The 16,777-nt window shown below is 45.7% G+C and overlaps 2 protein-coding genes across 2 annotated transcripts; both read left to right on the forward strand.

Moving 5' to 3' along the window:
* The first annotated feature begins 296 nt into the window (after nucleotides 1-296).
* On the forward strand, nucleotides 297-1,683 carry LOC100846436 (probable methyltransferase At1g27930). Its single transcript, XM_003575998.4, has one exon. The coding sequence runs from the start codon at nucleotides 457-459 to the stop codon at nucleotides 1,333-1,335; it is 879 nt and encodes a 292-aa protein (XP_003576046.1). The 5' UTR covers nucleotides 297-456; the 3' UTR covers nucleotides 1,336-1,683.
* An 8,310-nt stretch (nucleotides 1,684-9,993) lies between these two features.
* Nucleotides 9,994-14,436, forward strand: LOC100820935 (protein LAZY 1). Its single transcript, XM_010239413.3, has 5 exons — nucleotides 9,994-10,152; nucleotides 10,694-10,763; nucleotides 11,513-12,324; nucleotides 13,554-13,827; nucleotides 14,049-14,436. The coding sequence occupies exons 1-5, from the start codon at nucleotides 10,147-10,149 to the stop codon at nucleotides 14,066-14,068; spliced, it is 1,182 nt and encodes a 393-aa protein (XP_010237715.1). The 5' UTR covers nucleotides 9,994-10,146; the 3' UTR covers nucleotides 14,069-14,436.
* The last annotated feature ends 2,341 nt before the right edge of the window (nucleotides 14,437-16,777 follow it).

Below are 16,777 nucleotides of genomic sequence, written 5' to 3' on the forward strand. Positions count from 1 at the left end.
TGAACTCTGAACCAAAAAAAAAATTGTGACTTGAAGTTTTAACTCATGAATTGACGACTATCAACTCCAAATTTTAAAAATAGAAAAACGACTATAAATGAGTATATGAGTAGTATGAATATAGGTCATGCTAGTGATGCTCCGGGGAGAAGCAACTTTGGAACTTTCAAAGATTTACCCAATTGATACACCTGTCAGCAAAGGACACACCTGGGCCAAAAGAAAGGAGGCAAAGCACAACCCCCAAAAGCTACAAAAGAAATGGCATCGCCTTTCTTACAAAACCAAAGCTAAACCAAAGGAAGCATCGTTGACGACACACGCACGCACCAAGCCTAAATAAAGCGCGACCAATCCCCACCTCCCAAGCTCGCGTCCTCGACCACCTTCCCAAATTAACCGAAGCTCCGGCCCGGCCGGCCACGGATTGATCCCCGTGCCGGCGACCCGCGCGCAATGAAGCTCCCCAAACGCCTCCTGGCCACCGCCGGAGCCTTGCTGCTCGTGGCCGCGTCGCTCCTGGTCGCCACCCTGCTCACCTCGCCTCTCCCGCTGCTCCCGCTGCTCCCCTGCCTCCCGTCCGTCGAATCCCCCTCGGGCACCGGGTACGCGCCCCCCGGCCTGGCGTCCCTGGCCGAGGCCGCCGTGTTCTACGCCACCAGCCCCGTGGTGCCGCAGCAGTCGCGGGAGGAGATCTCGGTCTCCCTCGCCGTGCTCAGGCGCCGGGCGCCGCTGCGGCTCCTGGTGTTCGGGCTCGGCCACGACTCGCCGCTGTGGCACGCGCTCAACCCGGGCGGCGTCACCGTGTTCCTGGAGGAGGACCCGGAGTGGTACCGCGAGGTGCGGTCCCAGTCCCCGTTCCTCCGGGCCCACCTCGTCAGGTACCGCACCCGCCTCGACCAGGCCGATCCCCTCTTCGCTTCCTACAAGCAGAACCCCTCCTGCGTGCCCCCCGGCAACAACGAAGAAGCTTTGCAGGTCCGGGGCAACGCGGATTGCCCGCTGGCGCTGCACAACCTGCCGCCGGAGGTGTACGAGAACGAGTGGGACATGCTGATGGTGGACGCGCCCAAGGGGTACTTCCCCTCGGCGCCCGGGAGGATGGCGGCGATATGGACGGCGGCGGCCATGGCGCGCGCCAGGAAAGGGGAAGGGGACACGGACGTCTTCCTCCACGACGTGGACCGCAAGGTGGAGAAGATGTACGCCGAGGAGTTCCTCTGCGACAGGTTCCGGGTCGGCGCCACCGGCCGGCTCTGGCATTTCAGGATCCCGCCCGTGTCGCGGCGCGGGAACGAGACCAGGGCGGCCGCCGCCGGCAGGCCGTTTTGCTGAGGATGGTGGTTTTGCGAGGGGTGTTTTTAGAGAATTGGCCTTCTTTTGTCGGGGGCCGTATAGGATTCGTGTGCTCTGCCGTGGATACGGTCCAAATGAGGCGAGGCATGTGCCAAGATTTTTGAGGTAAACAGCCCACGAGCTAGCCTGGTACATTGATACTATGCTCTTTCAATTTCAAACGTTAATTAGCTCGGTACTTTGATGGATGGCATAGGGGTAGGATTCTGATCCCGAGAGGCGATTTGTACCATGTTTTGTTTTGCCTGTGAGATTTTGTATCATGACTATACACAACTACTGTATTTCTCAAGACATACACAAACGGATCATGCATAGGCTTAAATATGTGCTCTCTTTTTTTCGAAAAGAAGGGATTATCCCCGGCCTCAAAAAATATGTGCTCTGTTTTAAGCTGTGTAAATTATTTTGAGCCCGTGCTCTCACTGTCCACCTTGAAAATAAACCCAGATGAGTAGGATTCGCCCATTTAAATCAAGACCAGTGCATGATTGAAGAGGCACAGTGAACAACAGTGTCGCAATTCATGTTAAATGGACGGCAGCCATGGATGGCAAGACTTCTTCTCTCAGATCTCGAAGACGACATCCGCTCGTGGGCAGCACCAGGAGCCAAGGACCATAGGCAGATTAGTGGCCCCTTATGATCACCCAGCCTGGGCCTATTAATTATACATATCTGCCTTTTACTATGTCCGCAAGGAACTAAAAAATTCAACATGAAAGGCAAGTAAATTTCTTAAAATTACCGCCTATGTAGACAAAGGAAGGATCGTATAGAGGTATGCACACGTCCAATTTTATCTTTTAAGCAGCGTATGCTCCAGATGTATTTCGTTTCTTTTGAATTAGCATTGACCAACAATTAATCGCCCAAGCCGACGTGGTGGCCACATGACATGTTTAAGCCTCGCCGGACTGTTTTTGGACTAAAGTGACACAATAGTCACAATTTAGGGGTTTAAGTGTGCGTTTTCCGAGTTCGTGGACTAAAATGTTCATTTTGCCGAGTTCATGGACAGTGGTGTATTTTACTCTTTTGAATACAAATACAATGGTGTCAATTTTTATGTTAATTAAATCATATACTAATTGATTAATTCTTGGAAAACAAAATACATATGTTCTCTGTAAGTAAAATGGTTTCATTATAATCTAGGCTATAAATATCTCCAAGGGGTGTGCAACTCATCCATCCGATCTTGAATCCATTCAGTAGAGAGAGTTTGCAGTTTCGCACCCGTTACTCGACTCGAGGCTTGAGAGCTTCACGCCCTCTCCTCGACTCGAGTGTCGAGAGCTTTGTGTCCTCCACTTGAGTCGAGCATTGAGAGAGCTTCACACTCTCTAGTCGATGCTCTCCTGACATAGGAATAGGTCAAGCTTCATGAGACGATCAAAACTATTTGAAAACATCGACATGTCTCTCTTGTCAATGTATGACAACGACCTTCTCTAACAAGGGAGAAAGTATACACCCTCAACAAACATTAACACTCGAGTCCATCGGCACACCCTAATTCGGGTGTTGTTACTCAATGACAATAGTGGTGCCTACCATATATGGGAATCATCGCCATGCTGGAAGCCAATTACCTGACGAAGACCACAACGTTGAGTCTTTGCTCGCAGCAAAGTCCACATTATCTAGTAAGATAAGAAATAATACCTCACAACTCCCGGTGAAAGACAACACATAAGTTGAGGGTGACAGAGTAAGAACCGTACATACAAGGCAGTCGCGAACGAGGTTGTACCCACACCCGAAGAAGGATAACTTCATAGCGCGATAATCGGACCCTCGAGACTTCCAAAAGCACCAAAGGGGAACAACAAGCTTCTCTCCAGCATCAAGTCCCTCACAAAATCTAAGATTTTCGATCTTGGCACCATTCGCACCTTGCTCGACTCTCGGTACCATCAACACCTAAGCTGGAGAACTTGGCATCCCTCGTCCCTCATGACCTGCCATGGTACCGCCGCAACAAAATCCATCCATGTGGCCATCTGATGCAATGAAGCTCAATGTCGTGGCATCAAGGGGCTACAAAATTATGATACTCCCTCCGACCCATGTTACTTGTCTAAAATTGCCCAAATATGGGTGTATATATGTTTAAAAAGCGTCTAGATACATGTAATATTTAGACAAGTAATATGGTTTAGGAGTAGCGTTTTTCCTATTCTAGCGAATTAAACAACTAGATCTATAAAATTCTGTGTTTTTCAATCACGACATGCATTTTCATCATATTTCTGTGTTCTTCTATTCGTATGTTTTCAAAACCCTACGAATCATGGAGACACTTGAAGTTCTAGCAGCCCCCGTTTCTTTCCGTTCTCAACTTTTTGCTCATTTGTTTCCCAAAGCTCCAGCCATGGGTGGAGGACGGAAGAAATTTAAGGTCGGGCGAACTCTAAAGCATAAAAAAATGTGATGCAAAAAATCAAAGTAGTGATTCCAAAGATAATCACCTAATACAATATAAAAATAAAATAAAATAGTAGAACTTTGAAACATACCGATTATGAAGATTTAATGCCGTCCAGAAGCCCCAGGAGTTTTGAAGATTTTCTTTAATTTTATTAAGATCAACTTTTTAATATCCCTTGCTCGATGCAGCACATTATCAAGTCATTAAGACAATCATAAAACATATTGTTGCGCAACCCGGTCTTGATGATCTTTTTTTTATCGGGGAAAACAGCAGGAGAGGCTCCTACTGCATGTTTGTATTAAAGGTCTCGATGATTTTCATAAGAAGGCCCTTTCAACACTTTTCGTCGCTACAGGTAGAATTAATGACAACTCAATAAGACGGTAAACTTAGGAAACTTGATGTGTCGTCATTCTCGTCATACGAATAATGAATAGTTCAAGGGTTAAGGCTATCTTGTATATGCTTACGATCATAATTACTAGAGCAATCATCATGATAAATCATCATAGTGGCTTTGACTCCCTGCTCGGCCAGCCAATGGAATCTCTCTACTTCGCTAACCCTTTTCTCCTACTTTTTTTTATTCATTTAGTTCTCTATTTTAACTCAAAATTCTTTCTTTTTCTTTAAAGAATTCCGCCTTCTTTAAAATGTCATAAACAGTTCTTGTCGGTTGAGCACCCTTTTCAAGAAAATAAAGAATAGTTGGAACATTTAAAGAAGTTTGATTCTTTATCGGATCATAAGAACCTACTTTTCAAAGATCTCTTCCTTCTCTCTGAGATCGAACATCAATTGCAACGATTCGATAGACAACTTATTGGGATAGATGTAGATAAACAACGTAATCCCTAGCGCCCGCAGCTGAGAAGGGGGCCAGAGAAGCAGAGGCACCGAGTCATTTTTTTCTCAGAGGCATCGAGTCATGGTCTACTGGAGTTATTGTGTACCACACCCGAACGAAAAAAGGCTCCTGCCCTAGACACCACCCACCGCCGGCTCCAGATCGATCTCGTCGCCGGCCGGGAAAAGACATACCTGCTTCTTCTACGTTTAGTGCTTTAGTATGTATTAAAAAATTAGGGTTTGGTCAACCGGCAGCCAAGCTATGGTGGTGATGGCGGCACTGTGCGGGTCAATAATAAGGTTTTCCTGACTCCTCATCCACCTCGTCGACGATGATCCTGCCGGTGGCGTTGTGAAGTGCGGGACGGTTGGTCACTACTCTTCTAGAGTGGTGGATCTGGTTCTATGTTTGTGCTTTGCAGGTCGTCTATATATGCGCATCGGTTTATTATTTCTTTTTTCCGACCAATGAGACTCGGCCAGCTGCGATCACATCGTGGAGTTAGTGCGGCCAGGTCTTCTCGGATCCGTCTGGCCGGATCTGGGATGGTCATCCAACCCTCTTCGTCGTCTACTTCTCCGGGGCGGTGGTTTCTTTCTCAGACCACGGTCATCGGCGTTTTCTGGCTCTGACCGGCGACTTCTCGACTGCTACATCAACAACGGTTTCCTGGTTCGACGTGGTTCGGAGGTCCTGAGGCAGCATCGAGCTCCGCTCACGACGCGCCACCGGCGAGTGCAGAGCAAGACAACGACGTTTACCTATGAGAACTTGCGTGGAATATAAGGCCTTGGCCTTCTCGCAAAAAAAATGGTCGACTGGAGTTCTTTTTTTCTTTTTGAGCAAAATGGTCGACGTGAGTTGGACGAGCCGGCGAATAGATCCCCTGTTTCCCGTCTCTCCTTTTTTTTTTTGAGCGAAGTCCCGAACGCAGAAGCCAGGCCCACGCAGCGTTCCCAGGCCCAAGAAGTCACGAGACAGCCAATCATGTTACGTGACTCAAGTCGTTGCTTTTCTTTTTTTTCCTTCCTTAATTAACTCAAACAGCCAGATTTTTTTCTCAATAAAATGAAGCCAGATTTAGCAAACCTACTACTCCCTCGTGCCGGAATCACATTCGGAATGAGTACCTAATTTTTCGCCACGGCGCGCGTCCTACCTCACCTCACCATGGCCTACCAAGAGCTCCGCCAAAACCTTGCTGAAAAACAACAACCGCCGCCGCCACTGCTTACTCCCGGTCAAGAAAAGAACTTTTTTTTTTCGTTCTTCTACCGATCCGAGCCGGACCGCACCAGCCGGCCTGAATCGCACCCCGCCGAGCCAGCTCCGCCCGGAGCAAAACCCAGTGACAAGGATGGCCCGATCTTCTCGTTGAGCTCGTAGTAGATGGATGATAATTCGCGAAACGCTGACGAATCTCTGACTGGTCTCTCGTTGCCATGCAACAATTCTTAACCCTAATTGATATTCGCAACACCACACGCTTGTGCACGTAGTCGCCGACCACGAAGCGGTCTGCAATCTATCAATTTTCAATGGAACAATAGATAGCACTCAAATCTTCAGTAGCAACACACCAGATCGCAACAAAGTGGTGAAGGTAAATTTCTGATCAAATCAGAGAGGAATATAATTTCAGATGAATGCTTGCAGCAATTCAACGAAAAGGTTCTGAATAATTTAAATGTGGTCTTTTCCTAACCCTAAACGTACCCCTTGTATATATATGCGAGGGGCAGGCAAAACACATTACAAACTCAAACTTAGACTCAGACTCAGACTCAGACTCAGATTCAGACTCAGACTCGATTCCGACTCAAAACTAGAATTCGACTCAAATATAGACTCACAGATCCGGGCGCCCCACAGACGTGTCGGACTCGTCATAGGCTGGCCTAGTGCGTCTCATATTCGTACTCGACTTATGGTGCAACTTGGGCATATCATCCTTGTCGTTGGCTGCCTCTTGCACACAAGTCATTCTTCTAACTTGTATTCTTCATCTTCACTTGTGGTGCGCCTGCCTCCCTCTCCTCCCTCGTGCATATCTTGATGTTGGATATCAGCTCTTGAGGATCCGTGCCCTCATCACCCAGCCAGCCCAGCCCCAATGCCGGAGGTCAGCTTCTCTGTCACCTTGTGCAAAACCGTACCGAAAACCAAAAACCGGAAGCAAATAACCAAAACCGAACCGAAAATCCGGTTTTCGGTTCCGGTTTCGGTTAGCCAAACAGCTAACCGAATCGGATTTGGTTTTTTCGGTTAGAAACCATCGGTTTTCGGTTAAACCCAAAAAAACCGAAAAACTCAGACACGGAAACACCTCGTTCGCCGTTCGGTTCCAATTCCATACCACGCGCCACGAACCGGCCAACCCAGCCCAACTTCCCGCGGCTTGACCTAATCTAATGAGGGCAGTAGTAGGCTCGTTCGTTCCTCTCGCCTCGAGAGGTCGAGCCGCCGCCGCCCGCCACCGATTTGCCACCGCCGCCCGCCACCAACCCCAAGCCCCCAGTGGCCCAGTCCACTCCCTCTGTCTCGTATCTTGCAATGTAATCTCTTCCTTTCTTGTTTAATGTTTAGGATCTAATTTGCATAAGACTGAGAGTGGACACTTGACCACAAGCATGTACATTTTTGTGTTTTCTCAGATGTCCGAGACTGACAACATACCACATAGTGCCGGTGCCACTGGTACTAATGCAAGCAATGGAGCTTCTCAACCTGCAGCTGATGTTACACTTGAGAGTAAGGCTATCACGAAAGCAAGGGTCAAGAGGTCGAAGACATGGAAGCACTTCAAAGTTCAGGTAGATAATCCAGATCGTGCTAACTGCAAGTGTTGCAATAAAGAACTGGGCTGCAACTCCACAAATGCTGGTACGGCTTCTTTAAATAACCATTTCAAGAGTTGCCAAAAAAAATCCTGAGAAGTCAGTTCGCAACCAAACTGAGCTTAACTTCCAAGTTAGTCCTGATGGTAATTCTGCTTCTATGGTTCCTTGGCAATATAATGAGAAAGAGGTTAGGGAAGCATCTGCTCGCATGATAGTGGTGGATGAGCTGCCATTCATATTTGCAGAAAAGAAGCTTTTAGGCACTTCATGTCCAAAGCTTGCCCTAGGTTTGTTCTCCCATCTAGGACAACAATGTATAGAGATATCATTGCACTCTATGAAGCTGAGAAAAGTAAGCTTAGAAAATATTTCAAGGATTCCCATCAAACTGTTTGCCTCACCACTGATACATGGACGTAAAAAAAACAGCAAAGCTTCATGGTTCTTACTGCACATTACATTGATTCAGAGTGGAGGCTTAAGAAAAAAATTCTTAGCTTTGTCTTGGTAGATGGACACAAAGGGGATGAAATTAGGAAAGTATTAGATAAACTGTTGATTGACTGGGGTATCGATAGAGTCTGCACTATTACCGTAGATAATGCAAGCTCTAATGACACTTGCTTAGCCTACATGAAGAGGTCTTTGACCAATAGGGGTTGTAATCTTGCAAGAGGTCAGCATCTTCACATGAGGTGTGTGGCACATATTGTTAATCTTGTGGTCCAAGATGGGCTAAAGATAATGTGCCATCCTGTAAACATAATTAGAAATGCTATCAAGTATGTGAGAGCCTCCCCAATGAGGCTGAAAGTATTTAAGAAGTGTGTTGAACTCAGTAAGGTAGACAGCAAAGGTTTGCTTAATGTTGATGTGTTCCTAGATGGAAATTTACATTTGTAATGCTAAACACCGCTGAGAAATTTGAGAGGGCATTTGAGCAATATGCACTTCATGATCCCAACTACAAAACTGAGTTAGAAAAGTTTGGTCCAAGACCTAAGGCTGGTAGTGGTGCTCCTGACGAGCGGGGTCCTCCAACTTATGATGATTGGGTGTATATTCGTGAGTTCAAAGAATTCCTTCTACACTTCTATGATCTCACGAATAAGGTTTCTGGCACCAAGTACATTACAGCAAATACCTTCTTGGAAGAGATTGCTGCTGTGAATTTTCTATTGGGTTAATGGAGTGATCGTGTGATCTGTGGTGATGATATAATCTTTAAAAACATTGCTACCAAGATGAAAGATAAGTATGAGAAGTATTGGGGTGATCCGGAGAAGATGAACAAGTATATATTCATTGCTGCCATCCTTGATCCTAGGTATTAAATTGTTACCTCTTTTGTCAATATCTATATATCTGTTGTTCTTAATGCCCTCCAAGGCTCTAACTTTAGTTTTATTCTCTTAATTATTGATGCAAGGACGAAGGAATCTCATTTCTTTAAGGGCCTAATTGAAGACACGTATGGCAGTATTACAGGTAACAGGATCTTGGCTTCTTCACACAAAGAATTTGTCTCTTTGTTTGAAGAATACAAAGCAATATATGGTACTGCTAGTGCTAGTGCTAGTGAATCAATATCACAATCTGAAGTTAGTGTAAATGCATCTGAAAATTCTCTCATGAGATCACGGTACAACAAGAGAATGCGAGTTGGTAATAGAGATTCTAGTACAAATACCATAACTGAATTAGACAAGTACTTAGGGGAGGATACAGAGGAGCTATCTTCTGATTTTGACATTTTTTCTTGGTGGAAGGCTAATTCCGCTCGCTTTCCGGTCCTTTCAATCTCAACGGTTGCTTCTGAATCAGCTTTCGGTACTAGTGGATGTATTCTTGATGACTTAAGAATCTCTTTGACACCAATGACACTCCAAACCTTGATATGTACGCACGATTGGTTGCGCCGTAAATGTATCAACATTGAAGCTAATCTTGCGGAGTTGACCAAACTAGAGGAAGGTACTAAAATAAACGGTTGTGTATTTTCATTATTTTGTTGATCATGTAACCTTTCTTACTGTTTGTCTTTTTTTCCTGTGTAATTGTAGAACTTGATGCCTCGTTGATGACAATGACATAATCTCTGATTGATCTGGGGTGACCGGGTGACTGCTGCCTCCTCCTGCTGCTGCTCCATGTAACCGTATTTTTTACCAACTATATGGATATGACTCTGCTAGTTAATCTAAAGCAAAATACGAGACACAAGCACAAGCACCACCCATATACACATACCTGCTGATGTGAAGTACGAAATCGATCACTGCCATACACACGCACGGCACGTTGCTATGTAACATGCTGACATGGTCGAGCTGTGCGCTCGACAACCCCAAATCAGGTTGCGTCATACACAAGGCTACAAAGTACGGGCGTTCATGGCGTGCCTTGCTACTGTTGTACTACGTGCTACAGCTCTACATGCGACCCTGGCCTTACTCCACCATTTGTAGCCTTCCTCGTGTTTCCATCTACCGACTTGTGATGGATTAGACATTTAGACCCGATCGATCACTCCTGCATCTGCAGTGCGGTTGGATCAGGCCCCTCTCTCTTCTCTGGCGTGTTCTACCTTCTCTTCCTCTATTAAAGCCCTCCTTGTCCCCTCACCCTCTCTGATCAGCTGCTCAAGCTTGAGCCTTCCCAAGATGACGGTAAGCTCAATCCACATTATCATTAGCTACTTCCTTTTCATTTATTGGCAAAAACAAAGTACACTGATTGCATGCATCCATGCAACTTTTTTTTTGCTTAATTCCTTAATTACAGATTTACTCTCTGTTATTTGTGATGGCTCAATTAGTGAGGCATGCATCTCCTTTGTTTTAGTACATCAATGCTGACTAGAACCATTTTTTAAGTTCTTCCCCCATTGTTATCATTCTCTCTCCAAGACAGAACAGGGTACGCGTGGTCATTTCCCTCGGTTTAGTAGGCAGTTTTTCAGTTTGATTTGGAATTGCTGCTAGTGCTACAAGCTTTATTCATACTATAGTGTGGATCGCAGGAAGTAGTTTCTTTTACTTTGATTTCGTTCCTGCTAATGTTGCTTCAAGCTTTGTTCATACGGATTACGGAGTATTATTTATGTATCTGCTCAAAAGAGGAACATTTCATGAAAGGTTCTCTTCAAATTAAGTGAACACAAATGACAAGTCCATATCACCCTTGTGTTCTTCATGTATGTACCTGCAGCTTCTTGGTTGGATGCACCGAAAGCTGCGAAGCAACAATGACGTGTTCAAAGAGTTCAACACCGGCGGAGGTACACTCGGATGCACTCATCTACAGTATATATTTGTGTTGTCTTTTGGCTATTAATCTGGTCGAAATTAAAGCGGGCCATGCTAGATCGAACTACATGGTCCGCGGATAGAAATTCTTCGAACTGTCTGCCAATCACACAAGCAGGTACGCGCAAAGTACAGTGCTGTTAGGTGGGGTCCACATGTCACTTAATAAGAAGATTCTTCTTGGTGTACAGTTGTATACCGCAGATTTCAACACTATACATGGACCCGCTCTCAAGGAAAAATCCATGCATGTTGGTTTCGATTTGCCATATTGCTCTTGGTGACATTGCAGTGGACATGGCACACATGCCACTCTTTTCCAGCTTAAGCAATATAGCTAGCTAGGCCAGCTGTTGCGGACCAAAGCACCCTATCATTTCATAGATTTGATTGTAGTATTTGTTTAATCGGAACGATCTCGTGTGTGTTTTGTACTCCATCCCATCTCAGTACAACTTTGTATCCGAGATATTTTTTATGGGTCGGAGGGTGTACTTCCTGCGCTCGGACACGAGGGCACATGCATTGAGTTTTTCATGGCCCGTCCGACGGGGAAACGCACGGATCTCGGTCAAGTCGCGTTGGTGACTGAGATCTATGGATGCCCATGATGTTGCAGAAGCACCAAAGATGATGCTTCATTCCTTGTATCAATAAACGAGTTTAGAATTAAGATGACCCTAGCTAGAGCAAACACATGGATCATGTTCTGAAACTACAGGTGGGTCCTGCAACTGCATCACTGGACTGGCCTCCCCGGACGGCGAGTACTTCGTCGACGGCACCTTCGCCGCCGCCAATCATCACTCGCAGCCTATGGACGCCGATGTCGACGACCTCTTCGCCTTCGGCGGCAGCGGCCTCCTCACCATCGGCACGCTAGGCTTCGCCGCCGCCGTCACCACCATCCCCGGAGACGACGGAGAGCACGACGCCGAGGACGAAGCAGACCACGACGATGCCGATGTTGATGTTCAGAGCAACGACGCCGACGACGACGGCACCGACAACGACGCCGACGACGGCGCCGTCACGCCCACCTTCACCTTCCCCGCGCCGGCCGAGATGGGCGTCGAGGCGATCGCGGAGAAGGACGACGGCGCGACCACGGAGGACGACCTGATGCTGGTGAGCGCGGAGCTGGAGAAGGTCCTCGGGGCCACCGCCAACGGCGACGTGCCTTCGGCGCGGGTGAGCTTCGCCGCTACCGACTGCCCGCTGCAGGGCTTCCTGTTCGGCTCCCCGGTGTGCAGCGACGCCGAGTCGAAGCGGGACAGCGCCGGTGGCGGCGGGCGGCGCGCGTCGCTCGGCGAGCTGTTCCTGCGCACGCGCTTTGCGGAAGAGAACAAGGTGGCCCTGGTGACCGTCGCGGAGGGGGAGGACGGCGGGGAAGGAGACAAGGCGGAGGGGAAAGGCGGCGGCGGCGGCGGCGGGCGCAAGAGGATGAAGAAGTGGAAGGTCAAGGATGAGAAGGGCGCCGGGGCCGATGGATCACGGGTCGATCCAAAGGTGACCAAGAGCAAGTTTCAGAAGGTACGTTGTTCCTTGTTCCCCGTTTCATCTGTAAACGTAGGCAAATCATGTGTCGTGGAGCTTTGACTGCGAATTTGTTTACTCTGATTCATTATTTGAGTGACTTATTACTTAGTTTCATCCTGTATTTGTTCACTATCGTGTGTTTGGGAAAACTGATTTTTTATGCTTGCATGGACAACAAGCTAACCATTCTCTTTATCTTATCTTCACACTTCAGTACGACCGGTCAGTATTTTTCTTTCACTACACATATTTTTACAAGTAACTCAGAAGTCAGAAGTAACATTAAAATATTATAATACCATTGAACATTTTTGTAAGAGAAAATTAAAGTTTTGGTTGCTCAATTTACAACAAAGTATAGAAATAGTCCATCGACTCGAAATCGTATACATTTGGTCGCTCAATTGGCAAACCAGATACGTTTTGGTCCTTCTCTTGGATTTGAACGGTTTTGACTCCACATGAAGCGGTTTTTCCTTGAATTTTCCACATCAGATGCCTCGATGGCGTCAGGTTCCTTTCATAAATGGTCGCCGCAACTCAAAATTGTATATGTTTCACCCTTCAACTATGCACGTCACACTTGGTGTGGAAAATTCTTATTGGAAAAAAGACGCCACGTGGAGTCAAAACGGTCTAAAACTGAGAGAGCAAGGGACTAAATGTATATGACATTGAGTTGATGGGACATTTTTAAACTTTGCTGCCAATTGAGCAACCAAAAATTTATTTTTCTCTTTTTTTAATATCATTGCACATTCTGAGTTTCAACTGGCAACCATCATATCATAATTAGTTGTGTTTTTATGAAACGACGTCCATTCCAATTATACATCAGTGCATACCAAGTAAGTGTCAACTTGTTGTTAAAAGGAGGGGACATTGAGTTGACATGGCAATTTGTTTGCAAACTCCTGTCTGATGTTATCTTTATGGATCCTAGCTTCCTCGATGGACCATCCATTTGTCATCATACCCTTAGCCTCTTACTTGGTAATTGACATATCATTCTTGAAACTTCTACTTTTATAACAGAAAAAATAACTGTATCGCGATAACAAATTACTTGAACAAAAAACTTGGGACATACCCAAATACAGAATATGACCACTAATTTAATCTGTATTAGTTAGTTATTAACTTATTACTGTTCTGCACAAACAACACAATGATACACCGAATTCGACTGAGTTCTGAAAAGAAGAAGCATCTTCTCATTGCAGATCCTTCAAATCTTCCACAGGAAAGTGTACCCTGAGGGTACTGCGATCCTGGCTAGGAACCTGACCAAGAAGAACCGCAAGCGCGGCGCTCCCGACAACGGCGACGGCGGCCCTGGCACAGACGAGCCGGTGGTGCCACCAAAGAGGACCGGGCCGCGCATGCCGAGCCTTGGCTGCTGCGCCAACCGGGCCTCCTTCAGCGCCTCCCCGGATCACAGGGGCGAGCTGCTCAATGGCAGCAAGAGCGGCCACTGGATCAAGACCGACGCAGACTGTGAGTGCAAATACGCGTCCCTATCTTTGCAACCACCCAGCACACAGTAGTCCCAATATCCCATCACCCAAATGGACATTTGACAGTGAGATGTTGCTTACTATTTCTGGAGAATCTTCAAGAATTAACTAGCTATATAGACCAGAGGTACTACTGTATACGATTATTGTGCACAGTGTACTGTACTTAACTCTACTTGTCTTCCTGACTACTTGATGCAGACTTGGTGCTGGAATTATAGAGGGGAGATTTAAAAGGAAGAGTCAAGACCTGTTGGCCTGAATCTGATCATGAAGGAAGCATAGTGAGTATATGCTATATGTGTATTGTGTGCTTGCTGTTTTCAATCCTTATCTTGCTGGTACCTCTTTGAACGAGCTGTATGTGGGCGTCGCTATATAAAGAGGGAAAAGGGACTGTGAAGTTATTTCAATCAAGTGTGTGGTGATGTGTACATGGCTCTGTTGGGGTCTGACAGAGATCATCAGGGCTCAATGTATGGTGTTATTTGCTTTCTGATGCGACTGGTATGTTTGTGAACCAAGCTGTTGGCTTTGTGTGGGTGCACAGAAGCTTGATGCCTCCTGATCTTGCTTCGATCCTCTTCAACTCTTGTTAGTGGATTGCTTGCATTGCATGATTATTTGGTGATACAGTGACAGTGATGGACCTAGCTTGAAGACATAAATGTCCTCATTAGGTTGCCCTCTAGCTAGGAATTAATCATTCTCATGGCTCTGTTTGGGACATGTGTATGCAAGAGTGTCACTAGTATCTAGTCCTTGGTGCAGTGAAGCAGAATGCAGGATCACTGAAGATCTATAGTAGTTTGGTTAGGACTGCAGTGTAGTATGTCATGTGCATGCACTTTCCTTATGGTAAGAACTTCAGGAAAACACACATTATTAGAATGAGATCGTGCACTTGCTGTCCCCCGAAAAAAGAATGAGATCGTACACATGCCCCTGTTTTGTCCGGATACAGTTTGGCCAGACGGTGGTGAAAAACTTGCTTAATTTTTAGCTTGCTTCGGCTCTTGCACTACGGAAACTTTACTTAGCTGAGGTTGATGTAGGAGTTGGAGTTACGTATATATAATTCTTTCTTTGGTTCCCTTTAAAAAAAAATTGATCACCGGGTACTAAATGGACTGTTCGGTGTAAATAAATTGTGAATTGGGAGGTTCTCTGCGTTTTCCGCAATGTAGGCATGCAACATAACGATTAGATGCAATTATTTTAGGGACCTATTGCAATATATTAATAAAATGTACATATGTACAAAATCTTGAAAGAAGAAAAGGAGAAAAAAAAACTATCTAAAAGCATCGATCTAGTCTTTAAGTGCAACGTAGCTCTTTCTATTCTTTTTTGCGAGAAAAGAAGATTTCATCGATCAAAGAAGTGTTACATCAGGTACATCCTCCACGGGATTGCACCCTAACCAACAAGCCGTACATTGGCTCGACCTCGCGAAGGCCATGAGATCATGACTAACCAACAAGATCTATGAATTTTTGTGATCTTTATCTCCCTTTGCGAAGCTAACAGGTACTTGACCTCCTGAACCAAACTACTATACCGAGACCGATCAACAGTTGTAGCTTGGACGAGAGCGATCAGCTGGGCGCTATCAGTTCCTCTGAAGATCTTCAAGGCAACGTAGCTCTTTCTTTTGGCTCTATGGGATACAAGATTCAGCTCCTCTGAAGATCTTCAAGGCAACCATATAGGCTTGGGGTGATATCATTGAATATGCAGTCATTACGAATACGCCAAATGCTCGGTGCAACAAGGGTGTGTGAAATGGCAATTTGAGTTCTCTCTTGATGGCCGAAATAGTTTTAATAGTCTAATCTGACTCAAACCTGATCCCATCCAATTGGGTTCCTCTTAGTTCATATTCTCTGTCAATCTTAAGGGGTCAAGCAACATGTAGAAACTCCACTCATCCAAGGCAGCTTAAGCTTTACGGTATCCACTGTCTCGAAAAATACTTATCCGTTAGAATTCCATTCACTCTTGACTCGAGTCAGGTGTCCACGTTTTAAGTCATGCTTTAGGTAAGGGGTGTACGTTGAGGACGATCGGAGAAGAGAGATGTGCCTAGTTCTGGTTGGAGCGTTCTGAGGCGATTCTCAGTTTAAATATAAATTCATGGCTCTGTTTTTTCTTATTATAGCTTGGTTGATATCTTTGTTTCTGACGTGGTGGCGCGGGAATTGGCATGTCGGCTTCCAGGATCCTTCTTACTTCAGGACTTGATAGATTGACAAACTCTCAATGTTGGCTGGCCCACCATCCTCCTTTCGTGGGGACTGGGGAACGAGACCACCTTTCCTAGACCCTCAAGTCATGAAGCATGTACTCATCAAGATCTATGTGCCTTCATCGAAGTCAAGGGATTGGGGTCCTCCCGCCTCCTACTGCAAACTTTAGAAAAACTGAGATTTTTTGGAAGGTCGGATGTTTCTTTTGGCATGCATTTTGAGGACACCTTTTGGTTGGTAAGCATATCTCAAAACGTAATGGCCAGGAAAAGAGTGAAATGCACTCACGGTCATTGAACTTGACATCATTCTCAATTTAGTTACTGTATTTTGGAAATCGAAAGTTACGATATGTGCACTTCAAAATATCTCACATACGGTCACCGGTACCGCATTATGTACATACGGGTCTATGTTCAGTTTGGATTTTTGCATTTTGCCCCGCTGAAAAAACTTCAAAATTGTGGTCCGGTACTCTTAATTTTTTTTGCAAAAATGCACTTCGGTCCTCGTTGATTATTTTTCAGGGGTAAAATGCAAAAATCCGAGCTGAGTTGTCATAGGCTACTAACCCATACGTACAAAATTCGGCAGCGGTGACCATATGTGAGATATTTTGTTAAGTTCACGGATCGTAACTTTCGATTTCCAAAATACAGCGACTAAATTGGGAATCGAAAC

Source organism: Brachypodium distachyon, chromosome 4 (assembly GCF_000005505.3).
Source record: "Brachypodium distachyon strain Bd21 chromosome 4, Brachypodium_distachyon_v3.0, whole genome shotgun sequence".
Taxonomy (NCBI): Eukaryota; Viridiplantae; Streptophyta; class Magnoliopsida; order Poales; family Poaceae; genus Brachypodium; species Brachypodium distachyon.

Bases quoted from the DNA above. Each gene is read 5' to 3' on its own strand.
- LOC100846436 (XM_003575998.4), top strand. From the start codon at position 457: ATGAAGCTCCCCAAACGCCTCCTGGCCACCGCCGGAGCCTTGCTGCTC.
- LOC100820935 (XM_010239413.3), top strand. The intron at 10,764-11,512 runs GTACACTCGGAT...CTGAAACTACAG, and splicing joins AGAGTTCAACACCGGCGGAG to GTGGGTCCTGCAACTGCATC. The intron at 12,325-13,553 runs GTACGTTGTTCC...TTCTCATTGCAG, and splicing joins CCAAGAGCAAGTTTCAGAAG to ATCCTTCAAATCTTCCACAG.